Source organism: Triticum aestivum, chromosome 6A (genome assembly GCF_018294505.1).
Source record: "Triticum aestivum cultivar Chinese Spring chromosome 6A, IWGSC CS RefSeq v2.1, whole genome shotgun sequence".
In the NCBI taxonomy this organism is placed as follows: domain Eukaryota; kingdom Viridiplantae; phylum Streptophyta; class Magnoliopsida; order Poales; family Poaceae; genus Triticum; species Triticum aestivum.
Window position 1 is genome coordinate 603,984,312 of NC_057809.1, and position 26,518 is coordinate 604,010,829.

The 26,518-nt window shown below is 46.3% G+C and overlaps 1 protein-coding gene and 1 long non-coding RNA gene across 2 annotated transcripts; both read right to left on the reverse strand.

Moving 5' to 3' along the window:
* Positions 1-13,591: 13,591 nt before the first annotated feature.
* LOC123131303 (cinnamoyl-CoA reductase 1) lies at positions 13,592-24,636 on the reverse strand. The gene is made up of 7 exons (XM_044551003.1): positions 24,259-24,636; positions 24,025-24,179; positions 23,739-23,921; positions 23,178-23,642; positions 22,340-22,562; positions 16,014-16,128; positions 13,592-13,631 (listed from the first exon to the last, which is right to left on the reverse strand). Exons 1-7 carry the CDS (start codon positions 24,521-24,523, stop codon positions 13,592-13,594), a joined length of 1,446 nt encoding a protein of 481 aa, XP_044406938.1. The 5' UTR covers positions 24,524-24,636.
* On the reverse strand, positions 18,192-18,855 carry LOC123131304 (uncharacterized). Its single transcript, XR_006464140.1, has 2 exons — positions 18,533-18,855; positions 18,192-18,425 (listed from the first exon to the last, which is right to left on the reverse strand). It is a non-coding gene; the product is annotated as an uncharacterized lncRNA (long non-coding RNA).
* Positions 24,637-26,518: the final 1,882 nt, after the last annotated feature.

The following is a 26,518-nucleotide window of genomic DNA, read 5'->3' on the forward strand; positions in this document are numbered from 1 at the left end:
TGGCGTATGAAGAAATCCTGTGCGTTGAAGCATTTGCCATGAAGGATACAGAATATCAGAGTCTTCATTGCACCCTCGATCTTGGCATTTGGAGAGTGTCCTTTAATGGGCCAGAGAGTCCGCCAGATGATGTGATAGATGGTCCTGGGCAGGTACTCAAGGTCTTCAACGAAGAACTCTGTGGGATAAGGAGCATCGTGGGGCAATGGCTTCATCATGGAGAGCATCTGACTCATATTCAGTTCAGGCCTCTGAAATATGCTCTCAATAGCTTCAGTGTGTAGCCGACAGCCTTGCTCGAAGAATTCGCCTGGAGTGGGCAGGCCAGTGAGCTCAATGATATCAAATGCATTGGCTTCATGATGAACGTTGCCGGTCATCCACTCCAGGACCCAAGTCTTTGGATCTCTGTTGTATCCTTTGATGTGCAGTGTGGCATAGAATTGTAGCAGGAGCTCTTCGTTCCAATGCTCTTCATCAGTAATAAATTGTAGCAGACCCACTTGTTTGAAGCAATCCAACGCTTCCTCTAGATAGGGCAGACCAGCAATGGCTTCAACATCAAGGCGCTTGTGCGGGAAAATGCGACCTTGGTTGTACAGTATGCAAGAGTAGTAGCTGCGCTGAGGATAGCTCCAGAACCTATCTGATGAAATCCTTTCCCTTGAATAGGGGTTCTTGGAGCTATTGAAGAAAGTATTATCTGCCCCGAAGCTATTGATGTTGAAGGAACCAGGTGCTGATGCAGGACCTGGGAACCTTGGCATTCTTGGGATTGCTTCTGAACCTGAGGCCTGTGCTGAACATGGTAGTTGAATTGGGGACCTGCAGCAGACTCAGGAACAGAAGTTGTGGGTTCAGTGGCTTCGTTGTCTTCTGAAGCTTTTGCTGGGGAGGGCTCCACATTAGCTTCGTTGTTGGCCGTGGCAGCCTCAAGATTTTCATCCTCCACTTGACTAGCTGGAGGGTCGGTCACAAGCACGTTCTCCTGGAGAACTGCTTCTTGGTGGAGCAGAGGAGTGGGCTCTTGTGGTGCTTCTTCTGCGGCTAATGCAGCCGGAATGTCTTCAGCATAGACTTGAGGCCTTGGACCTTTGCGAAGCCTGCGGAATGCAGACGACGCCTGTGGGGTTGGAGTGGGCTGGGCCTCATAGTCTTCTTCCTCTTGAAGGCGATCCGCCCATGAAGCATCCTGTGCAATTGGCGTCAGTGGACGACCAATGCTGATGAGTTCGATGTGTTCTAATTGAGGAAGGGTTGCATCATCTTCTACATTGTCACAATGACCAATGTCTTCAGCAGCGATGGGGTTAGCTGCTGGAATGTCTTCAGCTTCAGGAGGCTCTGTGGAAGTAGGCTCATGGACTGTCAGTTGACGTTCTGCGTCAGGGTGAACCATAGAAATGGGTTCAACTATCAAGGGCTCTGTGGGAGCAGCCCGAGCTTTCTTGATCTTTCGCTTTTTCTGAGTGGGGGCAGAAGGAGAGGCTTCAGAGTGTTTCCTCTTCCTGGCTTCAGCCTCTGCAGTTCTCGTCTTCTTGAGCTCTGAAGCGGTTGACCGGCTCTTTGGCTTCGAGCCAGTCATTGCAGTTGGGAAGACAAGCGGAACTGCTTCCTGGCTTGGTGCCTCTGGTTCAGCTGGAACAGTCTTCTTCTTTTTCTTTGCGGCCATCTTGGGGTCGATGCCAGGACGCCCAAGTGCCTTGCGCTTCTCAGCCTCATTGTAGGCTTGCACACATCTGTCAGCCAGAGTCTTCATCCGCTCACGTGAACCCTGAGCTTCTGCACGCTTCTTCAGAAAGTTTTCCTTTAGCTCATGCAACATGATCTTGAAGCTCTTCACTTCTTGCACGCTGAGCTTGGCCATATGCTTCTTGAACTGAGCCTTTTCATGATCAATTTTCTGCTTCAGTTCAACAATGCGCTGGGCAATAGCAAGTTCTGAAGCAATAGCGCCTTGGAAGGCGACGCTGAGGCCAACGGGCAGCTATAGATCTTCAAAGCTGATGTTTGGTGTGGCAAACCACTCGTCAATGAAGTTGTGGATGATGGCGACATCAAAGAGAGGCAGATTGTTGAAGATTTCTGCTTCTTCTTTGCTCTTGATGAGTTGCTCAAGAGCGTCATCTCCAAGATCTTCATCACTTGACAGATCAATGGCTTCACTGCGCAGGATGGCAGCAGCTGTGAGCTCTTTGCCAGTGTGAGACAGAGGCATCTTGGCCTTCTGGTGCCTTGAGACGCGTGATAAGTCTTCAGACTGCACACTGTCTTCAGGAGGTGCAGTCGCCAATGGCTTCGCCTTTGAGATTTTTGGTGAAGGGGCTGGCTTTGAAGCTTTTGGCTTCTTCAACTGCTTTGGCTTCGGCACTGCAGGCACTGCAGGCGCTTCATCAAACTTAGTGTCAGCTGCAGGCTCATTCACTGCAGTCCCTTGAACCAAGATGTAGGTGATGAGGCCTTCAAGGTTGGCATACGGACCGATGACATTGGGTTCTGCTTCTCGTGTGCCATCTGCCCTTGGTGCTGAGGGACCAGGGTTGAAGTCTAACCCAAATTTCTTCTTGTTCTGCTTCGCTGAGTTTTGGGCAAACTGGAAGTTGCGCTTGAACAGATTGTCGTCACGACACCAGAGTAGTGACGACGGATGTGCATCATCAGGCTGTGGCCCACGAACCATGCATGGATAGAAGCTTTGGGCAATAGCTTCATCTCTGGACCTGGGTACAAGATTCTTGTATAAGATGTCTCCCCACGGTCTTTTGATGGCACTTTTCTCAGCATACTCTTGGGTTGTGAAGCGGTATTTGAACCATTGTTCTGCCCAATAGCGTCGAATCCATTGGATTCGGGTCTTGCGCTGACCATAATTCTCTTCAGGATCTGTTTTATACATTTCTGCCAGTTCATCAGGCAGATCTTTGGATGTTCCTCCACGTCGCTGTCTGCCCCCCTTCCTTGCTGCTGTTTCTGAAGCCATAAACCTTAACTTGGAAGGCTTCAAGACGTTCAAAGGCTTCAAAGGCTTTCTTTTGCTGGACCAACAGGAACTGGCTTCAGGAGAATTTATGTGATGCTGTAGGAATTCTGCAAATGAATGCAGACTATGAGAACCAAAGGATTCTCCCACGGACATGTACCTGTGACAGCATTAAGGTGCGAGGGAAGGGGAAGAGGTCATATGCATTCTCAGAAGATTTTGAAGATAAATCAGTTTAGAAGACATTGACCTCATCGTGCGAAGACATTCACTCATAGATAAGAAGTTGGTTCCAGATTTGTACGAATCCACAGATCAGTACAAGTGAGGAATCTAACTACTTCGTGAAGCACAAGTGAATATACTAGGCATGCTATGAGATGCAGTTTGAGAGAGATCTAACTTGTGTGAACAGAAACTGCTTGTGGTAGAAAGTGACAGATCAATAGGATCAACGGTGCTGTAAAAAAGGGAGTTTTATTTACCACACTGAGAACTGCTAGACGGAGTGGGAGATGAGGCCGAGTAGTTCACTCGTCCGTGCCCTAACTTAGCGACGGAGGAGACCTACGGCGATGGCGGAGAGGACGATGTCTGCGGTCGGCGTGAAGACGGCGTCGGAGAGGTTGCGGCAGCGAAGCGCTTCGTCGCCGGCATCGTCGAGAGCTAGCGGTGGCGCTAGGGTTCGTGCGAGGGTGGAAGAAGAGATAGTTACCGCTGTGATAGTGTATTTATAGGCACAAGGGCGGCACTGTGCTATTACACAGGTGCCCCTGGCGATTCGCATCTGAGGAACGCGTGGCCAGTTTGCGGAAGTTTGGGGTTTGTTCCACGTCCCACGCACGCCTGGATTGTCGGGTGGTCGTTCCTGCTTCTCCGGATTTTATGTGGAGGAATGAGCATTGAAAACGGACTTTATGGTTGTCTCCATATCTTCTGCTGACAAGGACGCAGTGAAGACATTCGACAGTTTCAATAGAATGCATATGACTTGGAGAGATAGAATTTGAGATAGAGAGCATAGAGAGGTTAGGGGTCCGATCACATTCACTTAGTTCAAAAGATTCAACAAGAAGACATAGCTATAAGTGAATGTTGTAGAGGACAGAACACTAGTATATATATATATATATATATATATATATATATATATATATATATATAATCAACATAGTGAAGATAATCATGAAAATATGTTGAGTTTGAAGCCAAACCAAATGTGAAGACATTGCAAGGTAACGCCATGAGTGAAACACTTCAAAATAGAACGTTTGGTGGTGGCGTTACCCACCGTATAGGAAGTATTAGACCCAGACACGGCGCACAATTATCGTGGCGCTCCGAAGTCAAATTCCACATTAATGTATTCACACTTAGAATGTATGTCTTCATTGATTGAAGATATACTTTACTTCGTGTGTTGCACATCTAAGTCATCAATATGCATAAGGGTTAGGATGTGTGCCTGATCACAGGACATTTGAGGATTCCGGGATATTTAGCTCACACCGTAACTTGCAAAACCTCTTCTCATCCAAGGGCTTGGTGAAGATATCTGCCAATTGCTCTTCAGTGTTGACGTGTATGATATCAATGTCTTCCTTCACAACATGATCTCTGAGAAAGTGATGACGAATTTCAATGTGCTTTGTCTTCGAGTGCTGAACTGGGTTGTTGGCAATCTTGATGGCGCTTTCGTTGTCGCAGTAAAGTGGCACTTGCTTCAGATGAATGCCATAGTCCTTGAGTGTTTGCTTCATCCACAGAAGCTGAGCGCAGCAAGATCCAGCAGCAATGTATTCAGATTCAGCAGTGGAGAGAGATACACAGTTCTGCTTCTTTGAAGACCAACATACAAGTGATCGTCCCAGAAAGTGACATGTGCCTGATGTAGACTTGCGATCAACTTTGTCACCAGCATAATCAGCATCCGAGAATCCAACCAAATCAAACTCTGAGCCCTTTGGATACCATAATCCTAGAGTTGGGGTGTGAGCCAAATATCGAAGAATTCGCTTCACAGCTAAGTGATGCGACTCCTTTGGTGCCGCTTGAAATCGAGCACACATGCAAACACTAAGCATAATATCTGGCCTAGATGCACATAGATAAAGTAAAGAACCAATCATGGAGCGGTATACCTTTTGATCGAACTCTTTACCATTGTCGTCAGGACCCAGATGATGTTTGGCTGGCATTGGTGTTGTGAAGCCTTTGCAGTCTTGCATACCGAACTTCTTCAGGCAATCTTTGAGATACTTCTCTTGAGATATGAAGATGCCATTGCGTTGTTGTCGTATTTGAAGACCAAGGAAGAACTTCAGCTCCCCCATCATGGACATCTGATATTGCTCTTGCATCATATATCCAAACTCTTCACTGTACTTCTGATTGGTGCAGCCGAAGATAATGTCATCCACATATATTTGGCACACAAACAGTTCACCATCATATGTCTTCGTGAAAAGAGTGGGATCTAGGGAACCAGGTATGAAGCCTTTGCTCTTCAGGAAGTATTTGAGTGTGTCATACCAGGCCCTAGGGGCTTGTTTGAGGCCATACAGTGCCTTGTTGAGCTTGTATACCATGTCAGGATGTTTTGGATTTTCAAAGCCAGGCGGTTGTGCAACATACACTTCTTCTTCAATCTTGCCATTGAGAAAGGCACTCTTCACATCCATTTGATATAGAAGTATGTTATGATGATTTGCATAGGCCAGCAGTATGCGTATGGCTTCAAGCCTAGCCACAGGAGCAAATGTTTCATCGAAGTCAATGCCTTCCACTTGAGTATATCCTTGAGCAACGAGACGAGCTTTGTTTCTGACAACTTGACCATGCTCATCTTGCTTGTTGCGGTATATCCATTTGGTGCCTATTATGTTGTGCTTCCGTGGATCAGGACGCTTAACCAGTTCCCATACATTATTCAGCTCAAACTGTTGAAGCTCTTCTTGCATAGCTTGAATCCATTCAGGTTCCATGAAGGCTTCTTCAACTTTCTTGGGTTCTGATATTGAGACGAATGCGAAGTGCCCACAGAAATTTGCTAGCTGAGTTGCCCTTGAACGAGTGAGTGGACCAGGTGCATTGATGCTATCAATTATTCTTTCAATCTGCACTTCATTGGCAACGCGAGGATGTACAGGGCGAAGACTTTGCTCTTGCTGTTCATTGTCGTTGTTGGAAGGAATGTCTTCAGGCTGAGCATTGTCTTCATGTTGATCAGGTGCTGAAATGATAAGTTCTTCTTCAGGATGAGCTTCAGAAGGTATAATTTCTCCAGTTCCCATTAGCTTGATTGATTCACTGGATGGAACTTCATCTAGCACACTTGGCAGCTGCTCTCTTTGTGATCCGTTGGTCTCATCGAACCGCACATCCACTGTTTCAACCACTTTGTAATGAAAGAGATTGAAGACTCTGTAGGAGTGCGAATCCTTTCCATATCCAAGCATAAAACCCTCATGTGCTTTTGGTGCAAATTTTGAGGTGTGATGTGGGTCCTTGATCCAGCACCTTGCGCCAAATACTCTGAAGTAACTGACATTTGGCTTTTTGCCAGTAAGGAGCTCATAAGATGTCTTGTTCAGTAGCTTGTGAAGATAAACACGATTGATTGTATGACATGCAGTATCAATGGCTTCGGGCCAGAATTTTCTTGGGGTCTTGTATTCATCTAGCATCGTTCTGGCCATCTCAATTAGTGTTCTGTTCTTGCGTTCGACGACGCCATTCTGCTGTGGCGTGTACGGGGCTGAGAATTCATGTGTGATGCCCAAGGTATCAAGATATGTATCAAGGCCAGTGTTCTTGAATTCAGTGCCATTGTCACTTCTGATGTGCTTTATCTTGGCGCCAAAATTGTTCATAGCACGATTGGCGAAGCGTCTGAAGACATCCTGCACTTCAGTCTTGTAAAGGATTATGTGCACCCAAGTATATCTAGAATAATCATCAACAATAACGAAGCCATAGAGGCAAGCAGTAGTAGTTAGAGTTGAGTAATGAGTGGGACCGAAAAGATCCATGTGAAGCAGTTCGAAGGGTTGAGTAGTAGTCATGATTGTCTTCGAGGGATGTTTGGCCCTCGTCATCTTCCCTGCTTCACAGGCACCGCATAAGTGGTCTTTCTTGAACTTGACGCCCTCGATGCCTATGACATGCTTCTTCTTCGCAAGGGTGTGGAGGTTCCTCATGCCAGCATGTCCAAGCCTCCGATGCCATAGCCAGCATTCTGAAGCCTTTGCTAGAAGACATACTGCAAGCTGTGGCCCTGCTGAGAAATCTACCACGTACAAATCATCTTTTCGATACCCTTCAAACACTAGAGACTTGTCAGATTCCATTAGTACAAGGCAACGATATTTTCCAAACATTACGATCATGTTCAAATCGCAAAGCATTGAGACAGACATTAAGTTGAAGCCAAGGGATTCAACAAGCATGACTTTATCCATGTGTTGATCCCTTGAGATTGCAACTCTACCTAGACCCAATACCTTACTTTTACCAGTGTCAGCAAATGTGATGTGGCTCTTGTCGGATGGACGTAAGGTTGAGTCCATAAGAAGACTTCTTTTGCCAGTCATGTGATTTGTACACCCACTGTCAATAATCCATTCTGAAGACGCTGGTGTCGTACCCTACAGTGCAGTTAGGGGGATAGGCTTCACCAAGAGCATTGTGAAGCAAAAACATTTGACGAACCAGTGGGTTATGAAAGCTTAGATCCAGGTTAGGACTAATAGGGAGTGTAGCAAGCGATTCAGGTACGAAGTACATAGTAAGACCATTTGGGCATTTGATCTTGCGCCCTACAAGATGTTTAAGGTCCCCAGCAATAGCGTCAGACGATTTTGGTTTTCTGCTGGAGACCTTTCCCTGCAAAAGAGAGTTAAGCCTTCTTAACCACCCACATCTTCAAGGGTGGCTTAGAAGCAATAAGTCTAAGTGCAGCATCTGAGAATTTTGGCTTTGAAGCCTTAGCAAACAGTCTTGCAGGTGGACAATAGTACTCATAAGAATAAGCTGAATAGTTCTTGGTCTTATGAACATAGTGGTTTGATGAACCGCTCTCATATTCATATGACTGAGTATGGTTTCCCTGCAAAACATTTGCGTTAGTGCGACTCAGGTGAGTCCTCTGTTTGTATGAAGCCTTTGGACCGTATGAAGCCTTTGGTCTGAGGTTTGTCTTCTTCAAGTGAGGTGTCATGAAGACATTCACAGGAAGATTTTCCAGACACTTTTTCGGAACCCAGATCTTCTTCATAGGCGGTCCATTCCTGCAGTTAGTACCAATGTACCTGGCAAACACTTCACCATTCTGATTTTTAAGCAGTATATAGTTTGCATCAAAGGATTCATCAATGATAATGGGGTTAGCACAAGTGAAGCCAGATAGATTGGATGGATCTGCTGAAGGTTCCTTTGCAGCAACCCACATGGTTTTGGGGTACTGCTCAGGTTTCCAGTAAGAGCCATCTGCATTCATTTTCCTTACGAACCCAACACCCTCTTTCCTAGGGTTTCGGTTCAGAATCTGCTTTTTGAGGACATCACATAGTGTCTGATGCCCTTGAAGACTTTTGTACATCCCTGTTTCAAGCAATGTCTTCAACCTAGCATTCTCATCAGCAATAGCGGTGGTATCCTCAACAGAGGGGTTAGTTACCGCATCAACAGTTGAAGATATTGCAACAGCAGTAGCAGTAGAACATTCAGCAACAGAAGTAGCATTATCACGCTCAATGCATTTAAGACATGGTGGTTCAAATCCTTCCTGAGCGGGACTGATCTGTTTGGCGCGAAGTGACTCGTTTTCCGTTTGAAGATCTTCATGAACCGCTCTCAATTTCTCAAGAGTCTTGCTTCCTTTGAAGATAATCATAGGAAAGCTTTTCATGAGTTGTTGAGAGAGTTTCATGACGATTTTCAAGTTCCTGATACTTAACGTGAAGATTTTTTATGTCTTCAATTAAGGATTCAGATCGAGTCATTTCAGCACCCAACAGATCATCGCTTCTGTCTAACAGTTTTTGAATATGTTCCATAGCTTTCTGTTGTTCAGTTGCAATTTTAGCAAGTGTTTTGTAGCTAGGTTTTGAAACACAATCAGAGTCATCGTCACTAGATGTTTGATAGTGAGTAGTGCGTGTGTTTACCTTGGCACCGCGTGCCATGAAGCAGTAGGTAGAAGCGGAGCAGTCCTTGTCATTTGCATCGGTGTCGGTGATGAAGTCATTGTCTTCAGTGTTGAAGATGGACTTGGCAACGTATGCTGTAGCCAGACTTGCGACGCCTGAGTCGGATTCCTCTTCAGACTCCACCTCCGCCTCCTCAGAAGCAGACTCCTCCTCTGAATCCATTTCCTTGCCAACAAACGCACGTGCCTTGCCAGATGAGCTCTTCTTGTGTGATGAAGACTTTGAGGAAGACTTGGAAGAAGACTTTGAGTATTTCTTCTTCTTCTTCTTGTCGTCAGAGTCATATTCCTTGCTCTTCTTCTTCTTTTTGTTCTCATTGTCCCACTGTGGACACTCAGAGATGAAGTGGCCAAGTTTCTTGCACTTGTGACATGTTTTCTTCTTGTAGTCATGAGCAGGAGCTTCATCATTCCTTGAACTTGATCGGGAAGACTTTCTGAAACCTTTCTTCTTCGTGAATTTTTGGAACTTCTTGACAAGCATAGCAAGTTCCCTTCCAATGTCTTCAGGATCATCAGAACTGCTATCAGATTCTTCTTCAGATGAGGAGACAGCTTTTGCCTTCAAGGCACGAGTTCGCCCATAGTTTGGACCGTAGATATCTCTTTTCTCCGAAAGCTGAAACTCATGTGTGTTGAGCCTCTCAAGTATGTCAGACGGATCGAGTGTCTTGAAATCAGGACGTTCTTGGATCATCAGGGCCAGGATGTCAAACGAACTATCAAGTGATCTCAGCAGCGTCTTGACGATTTCGTGTTTGGTAATCTCAGTGGCGCCGAGGGCTTGAAGCTCATTTGTGATGTCAGTGAGTCGGTCAAATGTGTGCTGGACATTCTCATTGTCATTTCGCTTGAAGCGGTTGAAGAGATTGCGAAGGACACTGATTCTTTGATCTCTCTGGGTTGAGATGCCTTCATTGACCTTGGAGAGCCAGTCCCAGACCAGCTTGGATGTCTTCAAAGCACTCACACGGCCATACTGTCCTTTGGTCAGATGACCACAGATGATGTTCTTGGCAGTAGAGTCCAGTTGAACGAATTTCTTGACATCAGCAGCAGTGACACCTTCTCCAGCCTTGGGAACGCCGTTCTCGACGACATACCATAGGTCGACGTCAATGGCTTCAAGATGCATACGCATCTTATTCTTCCAGTAGGGATATTCAGTTCCATCGAAGACGGGGCACGCAGCGGAGACTTTAATTATCCCTGCAGTCGACATAGCTAAAACTCCAGGTGGTTAAACCGAATCACACAGAACAAGGGAGCACCTTGCTCTGATACCAATTGAAAGTGCGTTATATCGACTAGAGGGGGGGTGAATAGGCGATTTTTATGAAAGTCTTCAAAACGTGGAAGTTATGAAGACAAACAGTAGAGATATGCCTATTACTATGCAGCGGAAGTTAGACTACACTAGGCAAGCCATGGTCAAGTATCAACAGAGTGAAAGCACAGTGACAAATAGCTGCAGTGTAATAAGGATCAGGTAGGAAGATATTATGAAGCCAAACAGATCATACACTCACGTTGTGAAGACAAAAGATAGAACAGACATGCAATGACTTCACAATGAGTAATCAGTAAGTAAAAGGAAGTGAAGATGAAACCAGTGACTCGTTGAAGACAATGATGTGTTGGACCAGTTCCAGTTGCTGTGACAACTGTACGTCTGGTTGGAGCGGCTAGGTATTTAAACCTTAGGACACACAGTCCCGGACACCCAGTCCTGAACACGCAGCTCAGGACACCAAGTCCTCACCGTATTCTCCTTGAGCTAAGGTCACATAGTCCTCGCCCAATCACTCTGGTAAGTCTTCAAGGTAGACTCCCAAACCTTCACAGACTTCGTTCACTGGCAATCCACAATGTCTCTTGGATGCTCAGAACGCGACGCCTAACCGTCTGGAGGATGCACAGTCCTCAAGTGTAATAAGTCTTCAGATCACACAGACAAGAAGACTTAAGTGATGCCCAATTCTCTCTGGCTCTGGTGGTTAGGGCTTTATCCTCGCAAGGAATTCTCTCTCAAAGGCTTCGAGGTGGGTTGCTCTCAAACGACAAAAGCCGTACTCTCAATCTGAGCAGCCAACCGTTTATGGTTGTAGGGGGTGGGCTATTTATAGCCACTTGGCAACCCGACCTGATTTGTCCGAAATGACCCTGGGTCACTAAGGAACTGACACGTGTCCCAACGGTCAGATTTCAAACTCACATGGCAACTTTACTTGGGCTACAAGCAAAGCTGACTTGTCCGGCTCTGGACAAGATTCGCTCTCATTGTCTTCACTCGAGGACATAGGTTTTTGGTTTAGGCATCACTTCAGTCATTCTGACTGGTTCTCCTGGACCCCACTTAACAGTATGGTGGTTCCTATGACTCAACACAAAAGAAAAAGAACTACGAAAGATCTAAGTCTTTGAGCTCCATAGGCTTCATATCGTGTCTTCTTTTGTCATAGTCTTCAATGTGAATATCTTCATATACCACCTTTGACTTCAATGTCTTCATACATTTTTAGGGGTCATCTCTGGTAGTAAAACTGAATCAATGAGGGACTTCTACCTGTGTTATCCTGCAATTCTCACAAACACATTAGTCCCTCAACTAGGTTTGTCGTCAATACTCCAAAACCAACTAGGGGTGGCACTAGATGCACTTACATGGACGCAAGGCCCGCATCATCTACAACACCTCCATCTTCTTCACCGACAAAGGAGATATAATCACATGGGTATGGGCACTCCCCTTGGCAACTGCCAAGCTTGGGGGAGGTGCCCCGGTATCGTATCACCATCACAACTCCTATCTTTATCGTTTTTCTTAGTTCGATCCTATTAGTAGTATCTTGATCTAGTAGAATAAAGTTTATGGCATGATCTAGTTTTGAGTTTTGCTTTTTGGTCTCTCTTTGTAATCGAGTCTATGAGCTATATATAATAAAGATTAGTGTTGAGTCAAGGGCTTGATTATTTTGCCATGATCTTGGGTGAATAAAAGAAAAGAGAAAAAGAATAAAAAGAAACAAAAAGTTCATATTGATCTTATTGAGAGTAATGACTTCACATAGAAAGAGTATGATGATTAAAAGTTGTTGGGAGTTGGCAGACATAGCTTTGGTCATTGTTGCAATTAATAGGAAGTAATAAGGAAAGAGAGGTTTTCATATATAGATATATTATCATTGACATCTTTTATGATTGGGAGCACTCATTAAAATATGACATGCTAAAGGGTTGATGTTGGACAAGGAAGACAACGTAATGAGTTATGTCTTTCTTATATCCGAGATAAAGTATGTTGTCATGGATCCTCTAAATTGTTGAGCTTGCCTTTCCCCCTCATGCTAGCCAAATTCTCAGCACCAAGTAGAAATACTACTTGTGCTTCCAAATACCCTTAAACCAGTTTTGCCATGAGAGTCCACCATATCTACTTATGGATTGAGTAAGATCCTTCAAGTAAGTTGTTATCGGTGCAAAGCAATAAAAATTGCTCTAAATATGTATGATTGATTGGTGTGGGAGAAATAAGCTTTATACGATCTTGTGATGTGGAAGTAATAAAAGCGACAGACTGCATAATAAAGGTTCATATCACAAGGGGCAATATAAAGTGACGTTCTTTCGCATTGAGATTTTGTGCATCCAACTATAAAAGCGCATGACAACCTCTGTTTCCCTCTGCGAAGGGCCTATCTTTTATTATTATCTTCTACCTTATGCAAGAGTCATGGTGATCTTCACATTTTCCTTTTTCATTTTATCCTTTGGCAAGCTTAGCATGTTGGAAAGAACATGATATATATATCTAATTGGATGTAGGGGAGCATGAACCAATATTGTTGACATTACCCTTGAGGTAAAAGGTTGTGGGGCAAAACTATAAGCCCCTATCTTTCTCTGTGTCCGATTAAAACTTCATAACCACAAGTATTGCGTGAGTGTTAGCAATTATGAAGGACTAAATGATAGTTGAGTATGTGGACTTGCTTTTTAACTCTGACATAGACTCTTTCCGATGTTATGATACAATTGCTTCAATGACTGAGATTATAGTTTGTCGGAGCCCAATAAGGTTTATGATTTATACTCTTGCATTGTGAATAGATCATCACTTGAACATAAGTAATCATATGACAAAATCTATATATGTTGTTGTTATGAGAACAATCATGATGTCTTCATGTTCATATTTTATTTTTATCACCGCCTCTACCTCTAAACATGAGGACATATTTATTGTTATCGGCTTTTTGCTTGAGGACAAGCGAGGTCTAAGCTTGGGGGAGTTGATACGTCCATTTTGCATCATGCTTTTATATCGATATTTATTGCATTATGGGCTGTTATTTCACTTTATGTCGCAATACTTATGGCTATTCTCTCTTATTTTACAAGGTTTACATTAAGAGGGAGAATGCCGGCAGCTGGAATTCTGGGCTGGAAAAGGAGCAAATATTAGAGACCTATTCCGCGCAACTCCAAAAGTCCTGAAACTCCACGAAATATCTTAAAATAAATAAAGAAAAATCCTCGCCAAAGATGAAGGCCAGGGGGCCCACACCCTGCCCACGAGGGTGGGGGGTGCACCCCCCCCTCCTAGGGCGCGCCCCCCTACCTCGTGGGCCCCCTGGTGGCTCTCCGACGTCCATCTTCTCCTATATGAAGTCTTTCGATGAGAAAAAATCAGAAGGAACTTTTCGGGACAAGACTCCGCCGCCACGAGGCGGAACCAATCTAGAGCTCCGGCAGAGCTGTTCTGCCGGGGATACTTCCCTCTGGGAGGAGGAAATCATCACCATCGTCATCACCAACGCTCCTCTCATCGGGAGAGGGCAATCTCCATCAACATCTTCACCAGCACCATCTCATCTCCAAACCCTAGTTCATCTCTTGTATCAAATTCTTGTCTCAAAGTCCGGGATTGGTGCTAGTAGGTTGCTAGTAGTGTTGACTACTCCTTGTAGTTGGTGCTAGTTGGTTTATTTGGTGGAAGATCATATGTTCAAATCATATATGCATATTATTACCCCTCTGATTATGAACATGAATATGCTTCGTGAGTAATTACGTTTGTTCCTGAGGACAAGGGAGAAGTCTTGCTATTAGTAGTCATGTGAATTTGGTATTCGTTTGATATTTTGATAAGATGTATGTTGTCTAGCCTCTAGTGGTGTTATGTGAACGTCGACTACATAACACTTCACCATTATTTGGGCCTAGAGGAAGGCATTGGGAAGTAATAAGTAGATGATGGGTTGCTAGAGTGACAGAAGCTTAAACCCTAGTTTATGTGTTGCTTCATAAGGGGCTGATTTGAATCCATATGTTTCATGCTATGGTTAGGTTTACCTTAATACTTTTGTTGTAGTTGCGGATGCTTGCAATAGAGGTTAATCATAAGTGGGATGCTTGTTCAAGTAAGAACAGCACCCAAGCACCGGTCCACCCACATATCAAATTATCAAAGTATCGAACGCGAATCATATGAACGTGATGAAAACTAGCTTGACGATATTCCCATGTATCCTCAGGAGCGCTTTTCCTATTATAAGAGTTTGTTCCGGCTTGTCCTTTCCTACAAAAAGAATTGGGCCACCTTGTTGCACTTTATTTACTTTTGTTACTTGATGCTCATTACAATTTATCTTATCACAAAACTATCTGTTACCACTTATTTCAGTACTTGCAGAGAATACCTTGCTGAAAACCGCTTACCATTTCCTTCCGCTCCTCGTTGGGTTTGACACTCTTACTTATCGAAAGGATTACGATAGATCCCCTATACGTGTGGGTCATCGGTGGGCATAATCTCGATCCCACCACTAGTATTTAAGTCAGCTAGCAGTGGCGGGTAGAAAAACTAGTCCACCACTAAAATGTACTGACCAGTGGCGGGCAGAATTGTGGCCTACCACTGGCTCACTACTAGGAAAATGCTTATACGTAGAACTTTACCAATAGCGCCTATTTAGGCCCCCACGCTACTGGTAAGCGGCGCTTGGTACAAAACGTGCTACTAGTATAACTTAGCAGCAGCGTTGGTTTTGCTCGGACGCGCTACTGGTAAGTGTGCCACACCGGATCCCCAGCTCAAGATATATTAGCAGCGTGGGTTTGCTAGGCCACACTAGCACTAGCAATGTAGTGGTAGCGCGGGTCACTACATTGGGCTATAACTATACCTGGCCATGGGAAGCCCGACCCGGCCCGGCCCGACGCTGCCCCCGGGCCGGGCTCGGGCCTAGATTTTGAGCCCGAAGGTCGGGCCGGGCCGGGCCCGGGCCCGTCATTTTTGCTCTTTCCTGAAGGTCGGGCCGGGCCGGCCCGAAGACCGACGGGCTTTTAGGTGTTCGGGCCGGGCTCGGGCCCAAAAAACAGGCCCGTTGGTCGGGACGGGCCGGGCCTGGGCCTGGGTTTTTTGCGTCGGGCTTGGCTAGGCCCGGCCCGAAGCCCGGCCCGGCCGAGGTATGGCCAGGTATAGCTATAACTAAGCCCAGGACACCTCCTCTGTAGACAACACCCAGAGAATAGCCTTTGCCACCGCTCAAAAAAAAAGAAGCGAACAGCCTCTCTGTCTCCCACGAACCTCGCCGCCGCCACCAACACCGGACGATTCCGGCTACTTCCGGCGGCCCTCTCCGGAGCGAAGCCCACCCACGAGCTCTCCTCGCTACGGTGCTTCCTTCCCTTTGGCCAGATCCGCTCCTCGCGGCAGCAAGCGCTCGTGCGCGACCCCTCCCGGTGATTAGGGTTTCGGCTGCCTCCAAGTCCGGCGCGGTGAGCTCTCCTCTTCCCTCGACTCATGCCCTCGCCTCTCACCTTCTTCCTTCTCTCCCCGCCCCCTCACTTATTTCTTCAATTCGGTGCAGCAGCCACCCTCCTCCATGGACGAGGACGATCACCATGGCCCGCACATGGTTGAGCTCGCCGTCGTCTGCTCCGGTGCGGTGCTGGGCCAATAACCTCCACCTCCATGGCTCCTAGCTTGGGTAAGCACCCCCAATCCAGTTTGATAAGATTTTATGCCAAGCAGATGGCTATGGAGTAAAAAAAATAAGAATATACTTAACGAGAACGTCGAGGATTTGATTGGTGTCTGATGATTAATTACTAGTGGTATTTATTGAGCAAGTTCTAGTAGGAATCTGAAGGAAGTTGTCGTTCTTGTTTTCTTGTTCTGTTTGGTTCATGGGTTCAGGAGTAGGAATAAAATGATTGCATTACCTCTTTGCCTGTTGTATAATGCCTGAATATATATGTGCCCGTCTTGAGAAGTAGAATATGAGGATTATTCATGTACTGAACTTGTCTGGTCGCGGGATGTGGGCAAACAAAACAGGGATACTTAGGATATCGTAACACCACCTTCCTCTCCCTCCATCGAGTTTGCACTTTAGCATATGCAACCTAACGGTGTATGACACACAATAGTGTCGGCCGGTGTTTAGCAAAGTGTTTCAGTTTCAGTTGTGCAAGTTGTAGCCTCTAATTCTGAAATTTCCTGAACCCAGGGGTTGGCCATCAAGTAACGGATATGCAGCTACATGACAGTTCCAAGGTTCTCATGCGCCCTGGTCTCCAGAACGACCATGTACAACAGTTACATAGTTCATCCATCGGTCGCAACTAGCTATCTGAATTGTGCTACCTACAGCTATTTGAAGCTTCCATGGCTCCTAGCTTGGGTAAGCACCCCCATCCCCATGGCCATCTGCTTGGCAGAAAATAGCATGCACTGTTATTTAAGTCATTGATGTAGTGGCTTGCATGCATCATCTTTTTAAGGAGACTCGCTGAGATTCAACTTTAGGACACTGCCATTCTTTCAAGTTGATACAAGTAATTGTTTCTATTTGGATGTACCTATATATGTGTGTGTAACTGTGTACATTGCCACCTATACTTTTACAAGTGTCTGCACTCTGCCTATTTTCCATGCATATTTTGCAGTCAAATTTGATTACATAATTAGCAAGTTGTGTTTGTGAACAAAGTTTAGGAAGAAACATTACCTTCATCAAACAATGGCCCTTCTGTTGATAATACAAGGTAATATGAATTTCTTTACAAAACTTCAGTCTTTTTTTAGTGCTTTCAGAAATGAACTTGCTACTTTGTTGTCTTGTAGTACTAATGGATCACAAGCAGCACAATACTTCACCACCAGCAATCCTAAACACTCGGATCCTTTCTCTGCCAAAGAAAATTTTATTCATGCCAAGGTGCTTGCGAGTTGTTCTTTTGCAATTGCTTCTCTGCACTTCTCCCATTATTAGCAAATAAGTATTGAGGACAAAGTTGTCTCCAGATATCCCGATGGGAAATTGATTGGGTAAATGATTCATGGTAGTTTATAACTCGAACATTTCTTAGGCTCAATACAGTTGTTGTCCGTCACAATTAGTTGCCAAATGGTACTTGTGCGATCCACTGGTCATTTTAAGCCCTTGCAAATATTTTTGTTCTTTATAGTTGCAACCTCAGAGTTCCAGAAAAATTGTCTATAGGTTGTATCCACATTGACAAAGTTGCTTCAAGTGCTTTTATTTAGTTTCCGTGGTCTACAAACTACATCAGGATTGACTTGTTATGTAAACTCACTTCATGCAGTTCATTTATACTACAGATGCTATATGTGAACTATCGAAGTTGACATCCATGATGCCCATGAAGCTAAGTGAGCATTATAATGCATGGACTAGAATTTGTATATGATGCCATGGCTACCATTGCCCATCGTGTTGCTCCAGGGGAAACTCTGATCCTCGGATCGGGCGGTGGCGACGTTCCGGTGTCGTATCCTTCCTGAAGGCACCACCTTGGAGCCCACGGTTCGTCATATGCGGCTTCACTTCTTCGGATGATGCCCCCGGCGGCTCTTGTAGTGCTAGGGTGTGTGTTGCTGCGCTCAACGCCTATGTATCCTGCCTTGTGTGTGTGTGTGTGCGTGCGCGTGCGCGTGTGTGTGTGTGTTTTTGTGGTGAGTGAATGAGGTTGTACCGGGCACTGTGGATCTTTGCTTTATATATAAAGTGGGGCGAAAGCCTTTTTCGGCAAATAATAAAAAATCAGCAAAAAAAGACGCATCATAAAGAAAAACAGGCACCCCCCTCTTGCAGCTCCCCCAGTCACCGGTTGCAGCTCCCCGCGTCAAACAATGTTGGATGCAGCCCTCCGGCAATGCGTCGACCTTGTAGCACATCCAGGAGCTGGTTCCAACTAATTGGGGCACTGGTTCCAGCAAAAACGGAGATGCTCAACAAAATCGAATGGGGATGGTAGCAAAAACGAAAGAGGGTTGTAGCAAAACAGATGGGTGAATCCAGCAAAATAAGAACCTGGTTCCAGCAAACCCCTTGGTTTCAGAACAAACACACCGTCACCGTCGCCGATTGCAGCTTGGCCATCGGGAGAACGGACCTTGAGCCCTTGGCTGTTGTGGCCATGGAGAGGGCGTGCAACCAGCTGCCGGCGGAGAAGGAAACGAACACGCCCATGGCTGCGGGCGGCCGGCGATCCACAAGGGATTCAAACGAGGTGCATCCAGCTGACGGCGGTCATGGACGGCGAGCGCGTTCGCTAGCTGCATGTGGATGGGCAGGAAGACGCGGCTGCATAGGTACAGAAGATGAGTGTTGAAGGGATAACAAAGAGAAGTTGCTGGTCGTGTGCGGTGCCCAGGCCCCCAACAGCCATACGTCTTTATCTTGTATATACGATACGTGGTTGATCGAGGTGCTTCCATCAATGATAGATCGAACGACGCGCGCTCGGCCGGCTGAATCTTCGACCTGTCCGCCGGTGGCAAACGTTTATCTATACATTATCTGCGTCGATGGACCCTCCGAGTCGAACTTACGTGCCCGTGCCGACAACGTAGTATCTAACCACACCAACTCGTCGATGGACTCTAGGACTGGGACCTAGGTACGTAGTATAGTTTTTTTTTCTTAACTTAAAAAAAGTAGTCTTTTTTCTTTGGTGTGTTAGAGACAGAATACATTACACCCGCAAAAAAAAAGACAGAATACATTGACACGACCACGTGTCCGTTGCAACTAGTTATCCACGATCAAACAATCCAACTGCCATCGGAGCGTGAACCAATAGAGGGACTGTGGTATCCACAGCCCATCAGTGTTTAAATTCTGATGCTCGCATTTATTTCTGAATTTATTTCAGGATTTCAGGCGATGCGCATTCAGTAGGAGGAGATGTTTTCATCGACGACGAGGCGCCTACGGTGAGATAATATACCGGCTCAGTCTTTCAGAGGTGCTCATAGGGGTAGGGTGTGCATGTGTGCGTTCATAAGAGTGAGTGTATGTGCGTGTATATGAGCGCTTGTGTCTATACTGATGTTTAAAAAAAAACTGCTACCGCGGTGAAGATGTACACCTCGTCACATTTTTTTTCTACCGCGGTGAAGATGTACACCTCGTCACATTTTTTTGGTTTACCAATAGTCACCTCGTATCAATGTGCGGTAACCGAGACAGGTTCATAACGTACTCCCTCCGTCCGGAAATACTTGTCATTGAAATGGATGTATCTAGATGTATTTTAGTTGTAGATACATCCATTTTCATCCATTTTGATGACAAGTATTTCCGGACGGAGGGAGTATTTGTCTTCTTCTTCAAAAAAAAACACCCATAGGCTATCTCTCAAAACTTACCCCTCTAGACCAAATTTGCTTTGAAAAGAGAAACTCTCAACAAACTTGACTCTCTCTCTCTATCTCTCTCTATCTGGGACTCGGGCCACCCACTGACACCCATTAGTCTGACCAAGCACTTTGCAACATGAGCCTTGTTGCAAACCTATATGACCAACATGTTGCAATGGCACGTCACAATTCGACGGGAGCTCAACAAGGCTCGTGTTGATAAGGCCAGAGCGCAACAAGCTGGATCATGAAAAGAGTTGCGCCCGCGCAAACAATATTTTTGGCAGACGGATGCGCAAGAAAGCTCGTGCTAAAGACCTCAATATTGCAAACGACATGTGGAGATCGAGCGGTTGTCGCACGCCATCCCACAACTGACGCGGGTGATGATCTGATCTAGTCTTTACCCGGCCGACAAGTAGGGTCCATCTAATTTTGTTTCTACAACTTTATAAGGCTAGTCATAATGGGGTAACTTAAGTAGTAACTTAACACATCCCAAGACAATTTTGCTTATGTGGCAAGTATTTAATGCGAAAAAAGATGCTTGTGGTAACATAATATGTTACTGTAACATAGCGCTCCCCGAGGCAAAATGAGTCTATGAGCTAATAAATGAAACCATCTATGACACTATTAATATGTTACTTTGCACTATGAATATAGTAACTTAGACTAGTGTCATGCATATGACACTAGTCTAAGTTACTCCCCACTATGACCAGCCTAAGGCTAGTAAGAGTGGGAGTAGCTAGTAACATAGCGCACTTCAACAAAATTTTGCTTATGCGGCATATAGTTAGCGAGAAGTGGTAACATAATATGTTACTATAACATAACGCTTCCCAAAACAAAATGAGTCTACAAGCTAATAAATGAAGTCCTCTATGACACTCCTGCTATGTTACTCTGCACTATGAAGGTACTCTCTCCGTTTATTTTTAGTTTGCATATAAAATTTGGTCAAAGTCATGATTAACTTTGACTAAGTTTATAAAAAAATATATTAAGATTCACAATATGAAATCAATATGGTTAGATGCATCATGAAATTAATTTTCATACCGTATAGCTTTAGTATAGTAGATGTTTATATTTTTTCCTACAAAGTTGGTCAAACTTTACAAAGTTTGACTTTGACCAAATTTTATATGCAGACTAAAAAGAAACGAAGGGAGTAGTAACTTAGACAAGTGTCATATGCATGACACTAGTATAAGTTACTCCCCACTATGACCAGCCTAATGCTAACTAGCGCATGCTCAATTATATCTATGTGAGCGGCCGCATGCGCCGTTGGATGCGTTGATCGCTCACTTGCTCTAAGTAGGAAGACTGTGGGGGAAGGGAGGCAGGTGTGCGAGCGGTGGGCTACTCTCCCCGATTTATCCTCCACCTTCGCTGATGGAGTCGAACCTACGCGCCGATAAGGCCTTCCACTATGTAGGCCAAAAGTGGTGCCATATTCATTTTTAATTCATTTGGCATTGGTGCTCTCCATTGCCCAGCTGGTGCCTTAAGAAAAATTATGGGAACCGGAGCAACTAGATGCTCCGATACCAAATTCAGTGAGGCAATAGAAAATCCATATCTTGCATGCAGACTAGATGGAATGGGTTCTGTGTGAGAGGAAGACTAGTACTTCGATCAATTATTCTGCTAGATGTGGGCCAGTCTTTCACCGGTGCCAAATTGTCTACGTTGTGAGAGGGGTGCCAAAAGCTTTTCATCTGACATTGATGTATATGTGGCACACTTGTCAGAATTTTGGCACCAGATACATAGTGGAGGGCCTAAGGTATCCAACTAGCTACTTCAATTAACTTTCTTGTTAAGGGCATATACAACGACGACCCGTAAATTTCCTTCCGCATTCCATGGACAGGGATGCGGGAGACCGCGATTGAACGCTGCCCGCATACATCTGACCTTTTTTGTTAAGTTGGCATGTTCAAATATCCGCATACATAGAGTCCAGACGTTTAAACAGCCGCATAATACATAGAGTATGTATGTTCAAATAGCGCATGCAGCACTAGTTCAAATTTTAAAAATTTCAAACATTACATTCCAACATTGTTGTCCCTCCTGGCGATTGTCGTATGGAACGTCATATTTTGTGCTGCGGCTGCTGGTGCGCCTCCTGGTGATTGCTTTCTTCCTTCATTTCCATGTTCTCACATGATTTCTTTCCTTTTAGGCCATTTTCTATGAAAACACATCAAAGATATTATTTATGAAAATCTTTGCATTCATTAGTCATTAGTAGCAATATCAAAGCGAATATCTCTGTTTAAATGAAATATCTTGGTCTAAACTAAGGGTGAATGAGTGTAAAAATATCACTCATCACCCGCTCCGCCTCCACGAGCTCAGAGTGCTGGCGCCGGAGGTCCACCATATACGCCTCGGCGGTGGCCTCCGCCCCGAGGTGTCACCTTGCCTCTCGGTTCTCCCGAGCCATCACCGCACTCACCGCACCCCCGCGCTGGCGGGACGAGGTGGACTGGCGCCGTCTCAAATGGGAAGTTGCGCCTCACGGCGAAGCCGTGGAACCGGACTTGCCACCGATCGTATTCCATCACCACGAGCTCCGTTGTGTGGAACGACCCGACCCACTTCCTCGTGTGGGTCTCCCGGTCGGTGATCTCCGCCACCCATGTCCCCCACGTGCGCTGCCAGACGCCAATGTATGTCCTCTGCGAGTAGGCGAACCAGGCGGGGTAGGGGGGTCGGGCATATGGCGGCGGCTCGAGGATGCGCCGCTAGACGATGAACCGGGGGTGTGGCGGCGCAGATCCGCGCTGCGGATTGGCATCGGGGTCCAGCCACTTCGTCCAGCCATTGCGGAGGGGCGGTGGGGAACGACGGGGGAGGCGTCGACAACGGGACGGGGGGGGGAGGGGAGGAGAGGTATAGGAGGGGAAGAGAGAGTGGGATTCTTTTACTCAGTCGCCGAACGATGGAGTAAATATAGAGAGAACCGCGGCGGCTGAGGATAATTTTTACTTCTCTAAGACCGATTTGGGATCGACTAGGTGCCGGTTAGAGGAGCAAAACCTTACTCCTTTAACCGATTATTGAGAATCGGTTAGAAATGCCCTGAGGTATATAGTATATAGGATTTGGATATCACGGTGCGCTATTGCCGTTGCACAATATCTACATTGGAAAATTGTAGAAAACAGAGTACTTATCCTCATTTATTTGCTTATAATCGAGTTCAATTTGTGTACACATTATAATTTTCACAAACATGCACGATGACGTGGCACGATGACAGGGACATGGCCCCTGTGCTGCAGGGAAATCACCGTCTCGTACAAACTTGTCCTCATGTCAGTGAACTCCAAGCCCAGATCCCCGAGCTTCTGATTCGAGAACCTGTACTCCCTCGCCATCGGCTTGCCGTCGTCTTCGCGCTTGGCGGTGACGGGGTACTGCGGGTAGAGGTCCTTGAGGAGTCGGACGAAGTGGGCGCGGTGCAGCACGGCACTGACGCAGATGTAGCGATGGCCGCGCGCGTCAGGGTGCTCGTAGACAAGGGTGTGCGCGCGGGCGACGTCTCGGACATCGATGTAGGCGGTGACGACGTTCTGGTAGGCCGGCTTGGCGCCTGTGAGGTAGCGGGCGACGTGGTCACTGCTGAAGTTGAGCGTTTGCTGTAGGGCAGGACCGATGGTCGTCGCCGGCACCACCACCGCCAGCTCCAGCCCCCTCTTGGTCGCCGCCTCCTTCGCGACGACCTCCGCCATCATCTTAGCGCAGCAGTACAGATTCTACGCACGACAAGAGGATCCATCGGTGCGCTTAGTTCACTGCCAACTTGGGAAGAAAGATGGGGGGCAGATAGAATTGAGCTTAGTCACACGTACGCCGGTTTGTTTGCAGTAGTCGTAGTCGCTCCAGCACGACTCGTCGACCACGATGTCGGGGCTCCGATTGGGGTCCATGTGCACGGCGCCGTAGGAGGAAGTGAACACCAAGCGCCGCACACCAGCGTCCGCCGCCGCGTTGACCACAGTCCTCGTCCCCTCTACGGCCTCCGGCACGAGCTCCTGCAAGCAAGCAGCACGGGCGAGTGAGTGCTTCATGTCCATGTCCATGTTAGGCGGCGCGCGTCATGAGGTTTCAGAGGGGCAGAGGAGAGAGTGAACCGACGGGGTCGTTGGAGACCGGGGAGGCGACGTGGAACACGCCGCGGCAGCCCCGGAACGCAGCGCGGAGGCTGTCGCCGTGCATGACGTCGGCACGGCAAAGCGTGAGCCTCTCGCCGGCGCCATCCAGCGCCAGCAAGTGCACGTTCTTGCGGCCAGCTTCACGAGCAAATTGAACCAATCAGTCAAGCGAAGGGACGGAAATGAGAGAGCTGGATGGACCGATGCTTGCGCTTACCGGGATCTCTGGCGGTTCCCCGGACATGGTAGCCACGGAGGAGGAGCTCCTTGACCACCCACGAGCCGATGAAGCTCCCCGCCCCCGTCACGCAAACCAGGTGCTCCTCGTCGCCATTGCCGCCGGCCTTGGAGCTGGACTGCATGGTGATGGTCGACGGGTGCTGTTTGCAGAGTCTGGAGTGTGCTAGAACGAGATAACAATAACAAATTAGGATGAGACGTGAGCCAGTGCGTATCTCGACTAATTTAGCTTTTGCACGCATCAAACTGAACAGGAGCACGGACACGCGGACGTGATTCACGTTCAGCCCAACATGATCGTCAAGCTGAAATCTTAACTAATTGGTCATGCATGATGTCATGGAGGACCGGCTGGCTGGACGAGAGCTCGCCGAGTACGACTTTGGCTCGCCGACTACGCGTCCGCGTGTATTGTGGACTGGATGCCTCGACCAAGCACTTCCGGTTTAGCTCGCCACTTGGAGTATATGGTCGGTGATGGACTCGGAACCAGCCTGTTCAAATAGAGATGTGGTGACGGCGGTGGCATCATTGTGGTGGACTTGTGTCCTCAGGCTTTGGCATTGCGATGGCGTCTGCTCCAGCGTCAACGTGGAGCTTGCGAGGTAGTCCAAGAGCGAATGCAAATTGTGATCTGCATCGACGACATCTGAAAGACCGAACGTATGCTGGGTTCGTGGTTGATGGATGACAGGTACGGTCTCCTCCTTCGGCATCTTAGTCGTGGTGGGGTGCCAGACTTGGAGTTTGCGATGGCGTGTCCGGGGTGTTGCCCCGGTTTGATTCGTTCAATGTCAATGGCTTCACCTTTGGTGAGATATCTTGGAGGTCCGCAAAGTTGCATATCAGCGATGAAGCCGCGTCGAGTTCGGATGAGGAGGTGATCCGTCGTTTTTTTGGTGGCTACTGTGTTGATGTCGAAGATAGGTGACAGATATGCTGTGGTGGTACCGTAAATCACCTAGCAACGACTACAAGCAATGAAACGAGTTGAAGACGCGACACCGTAATTACCTCTTCTTCACCAATGGCAGGTAAAAAAATAAATAAATCCATATTCAAGTCACATGTAGAGTAACAAAAGAAGACAAAGCCAAATGTGTATATTATCTTTTATGCCTTTTATCTTTTTGTACTGTTCATGCTTGATCATCCCCCCCCACACACACACCCACACCCACAACCTGTGCTTACATTAGGGGGGATTTGAATTTTCTAGCAACCACAAACACGCATCATGTGAACATCCACACTCTTTTTCTCAGAGTTTTTAGAACAAAATTGGGTTTGAATTTTGTGCGTTGGTAATGACGGTATGACCTAAGAGCATCTTCAACAGACACCCAAAAATTGCTCCGCGTGTTAAAATTTAGGCTTTTTGGGCACCGGGCAGCTTCATCGGAAGCTGTAAAATAGTGGGTGTGCAAAAAAAGTTGGACGCGCGCTGAAAAACGTTATCGCGTGCTGCAAATTTGAGACGGGGGATTGCGCGCGCTTCACAATTTACACTGCATGTTTTTTTGGGCGCGTGTTTTTTAGGCATATGCTAAATCAATGTTGGTCCGGCGCGTTAAAAGTGGTATGCGCTAAAACTATTTTAAGGCACGACACTTTTGTGTGTTTGTTGGAAACGCTCTAAAGGATGGCATCACTAGATGCTCTCAACCAACCCTAACATGTGTGATGCGACTAATACCATCCATGTGTCGTAATGCTTGATCCACATGCCCAATCAAGCACGTCTCATAGAGAACAGAGAAGATAAAATCAAATACTCCCTCCATTACAGAATATAGTGCGTCCACGTTTCTCGAAGTTTAACTTTGATCATAAGTTTAACAACAAGACCGGCTGCGGCGGAAGAAAAAATTATATAATTGAAAATTTTTTGAATACGAATTCACTGGTATAACTTTTGCTCCCGCCGCAGTCGACCTTGCTTGTTAAATTTATAGTCAAAGTTGAAGCACGGGAGCATTATATTTTAAAACGGAAGGAGTACGCCTTACGACCTACATCATGATGTGTTGTGTTGAGAGTCAACTAAGATTCGGTTGATATTTTATTAACTTGATATGTTGTGGGATTTTTTTTCCTATTACTGTATACTAGTAATAATGACGTGCAATGCACATTTATATTAGGTAGAATATTAGTTGCTAGGGGCCTGTTTGGTAATAACCTAGCTTTCCGAATTTTTAAATCCGCGCTCCGCTCGCTGGCTCCCTGCTCCCGTC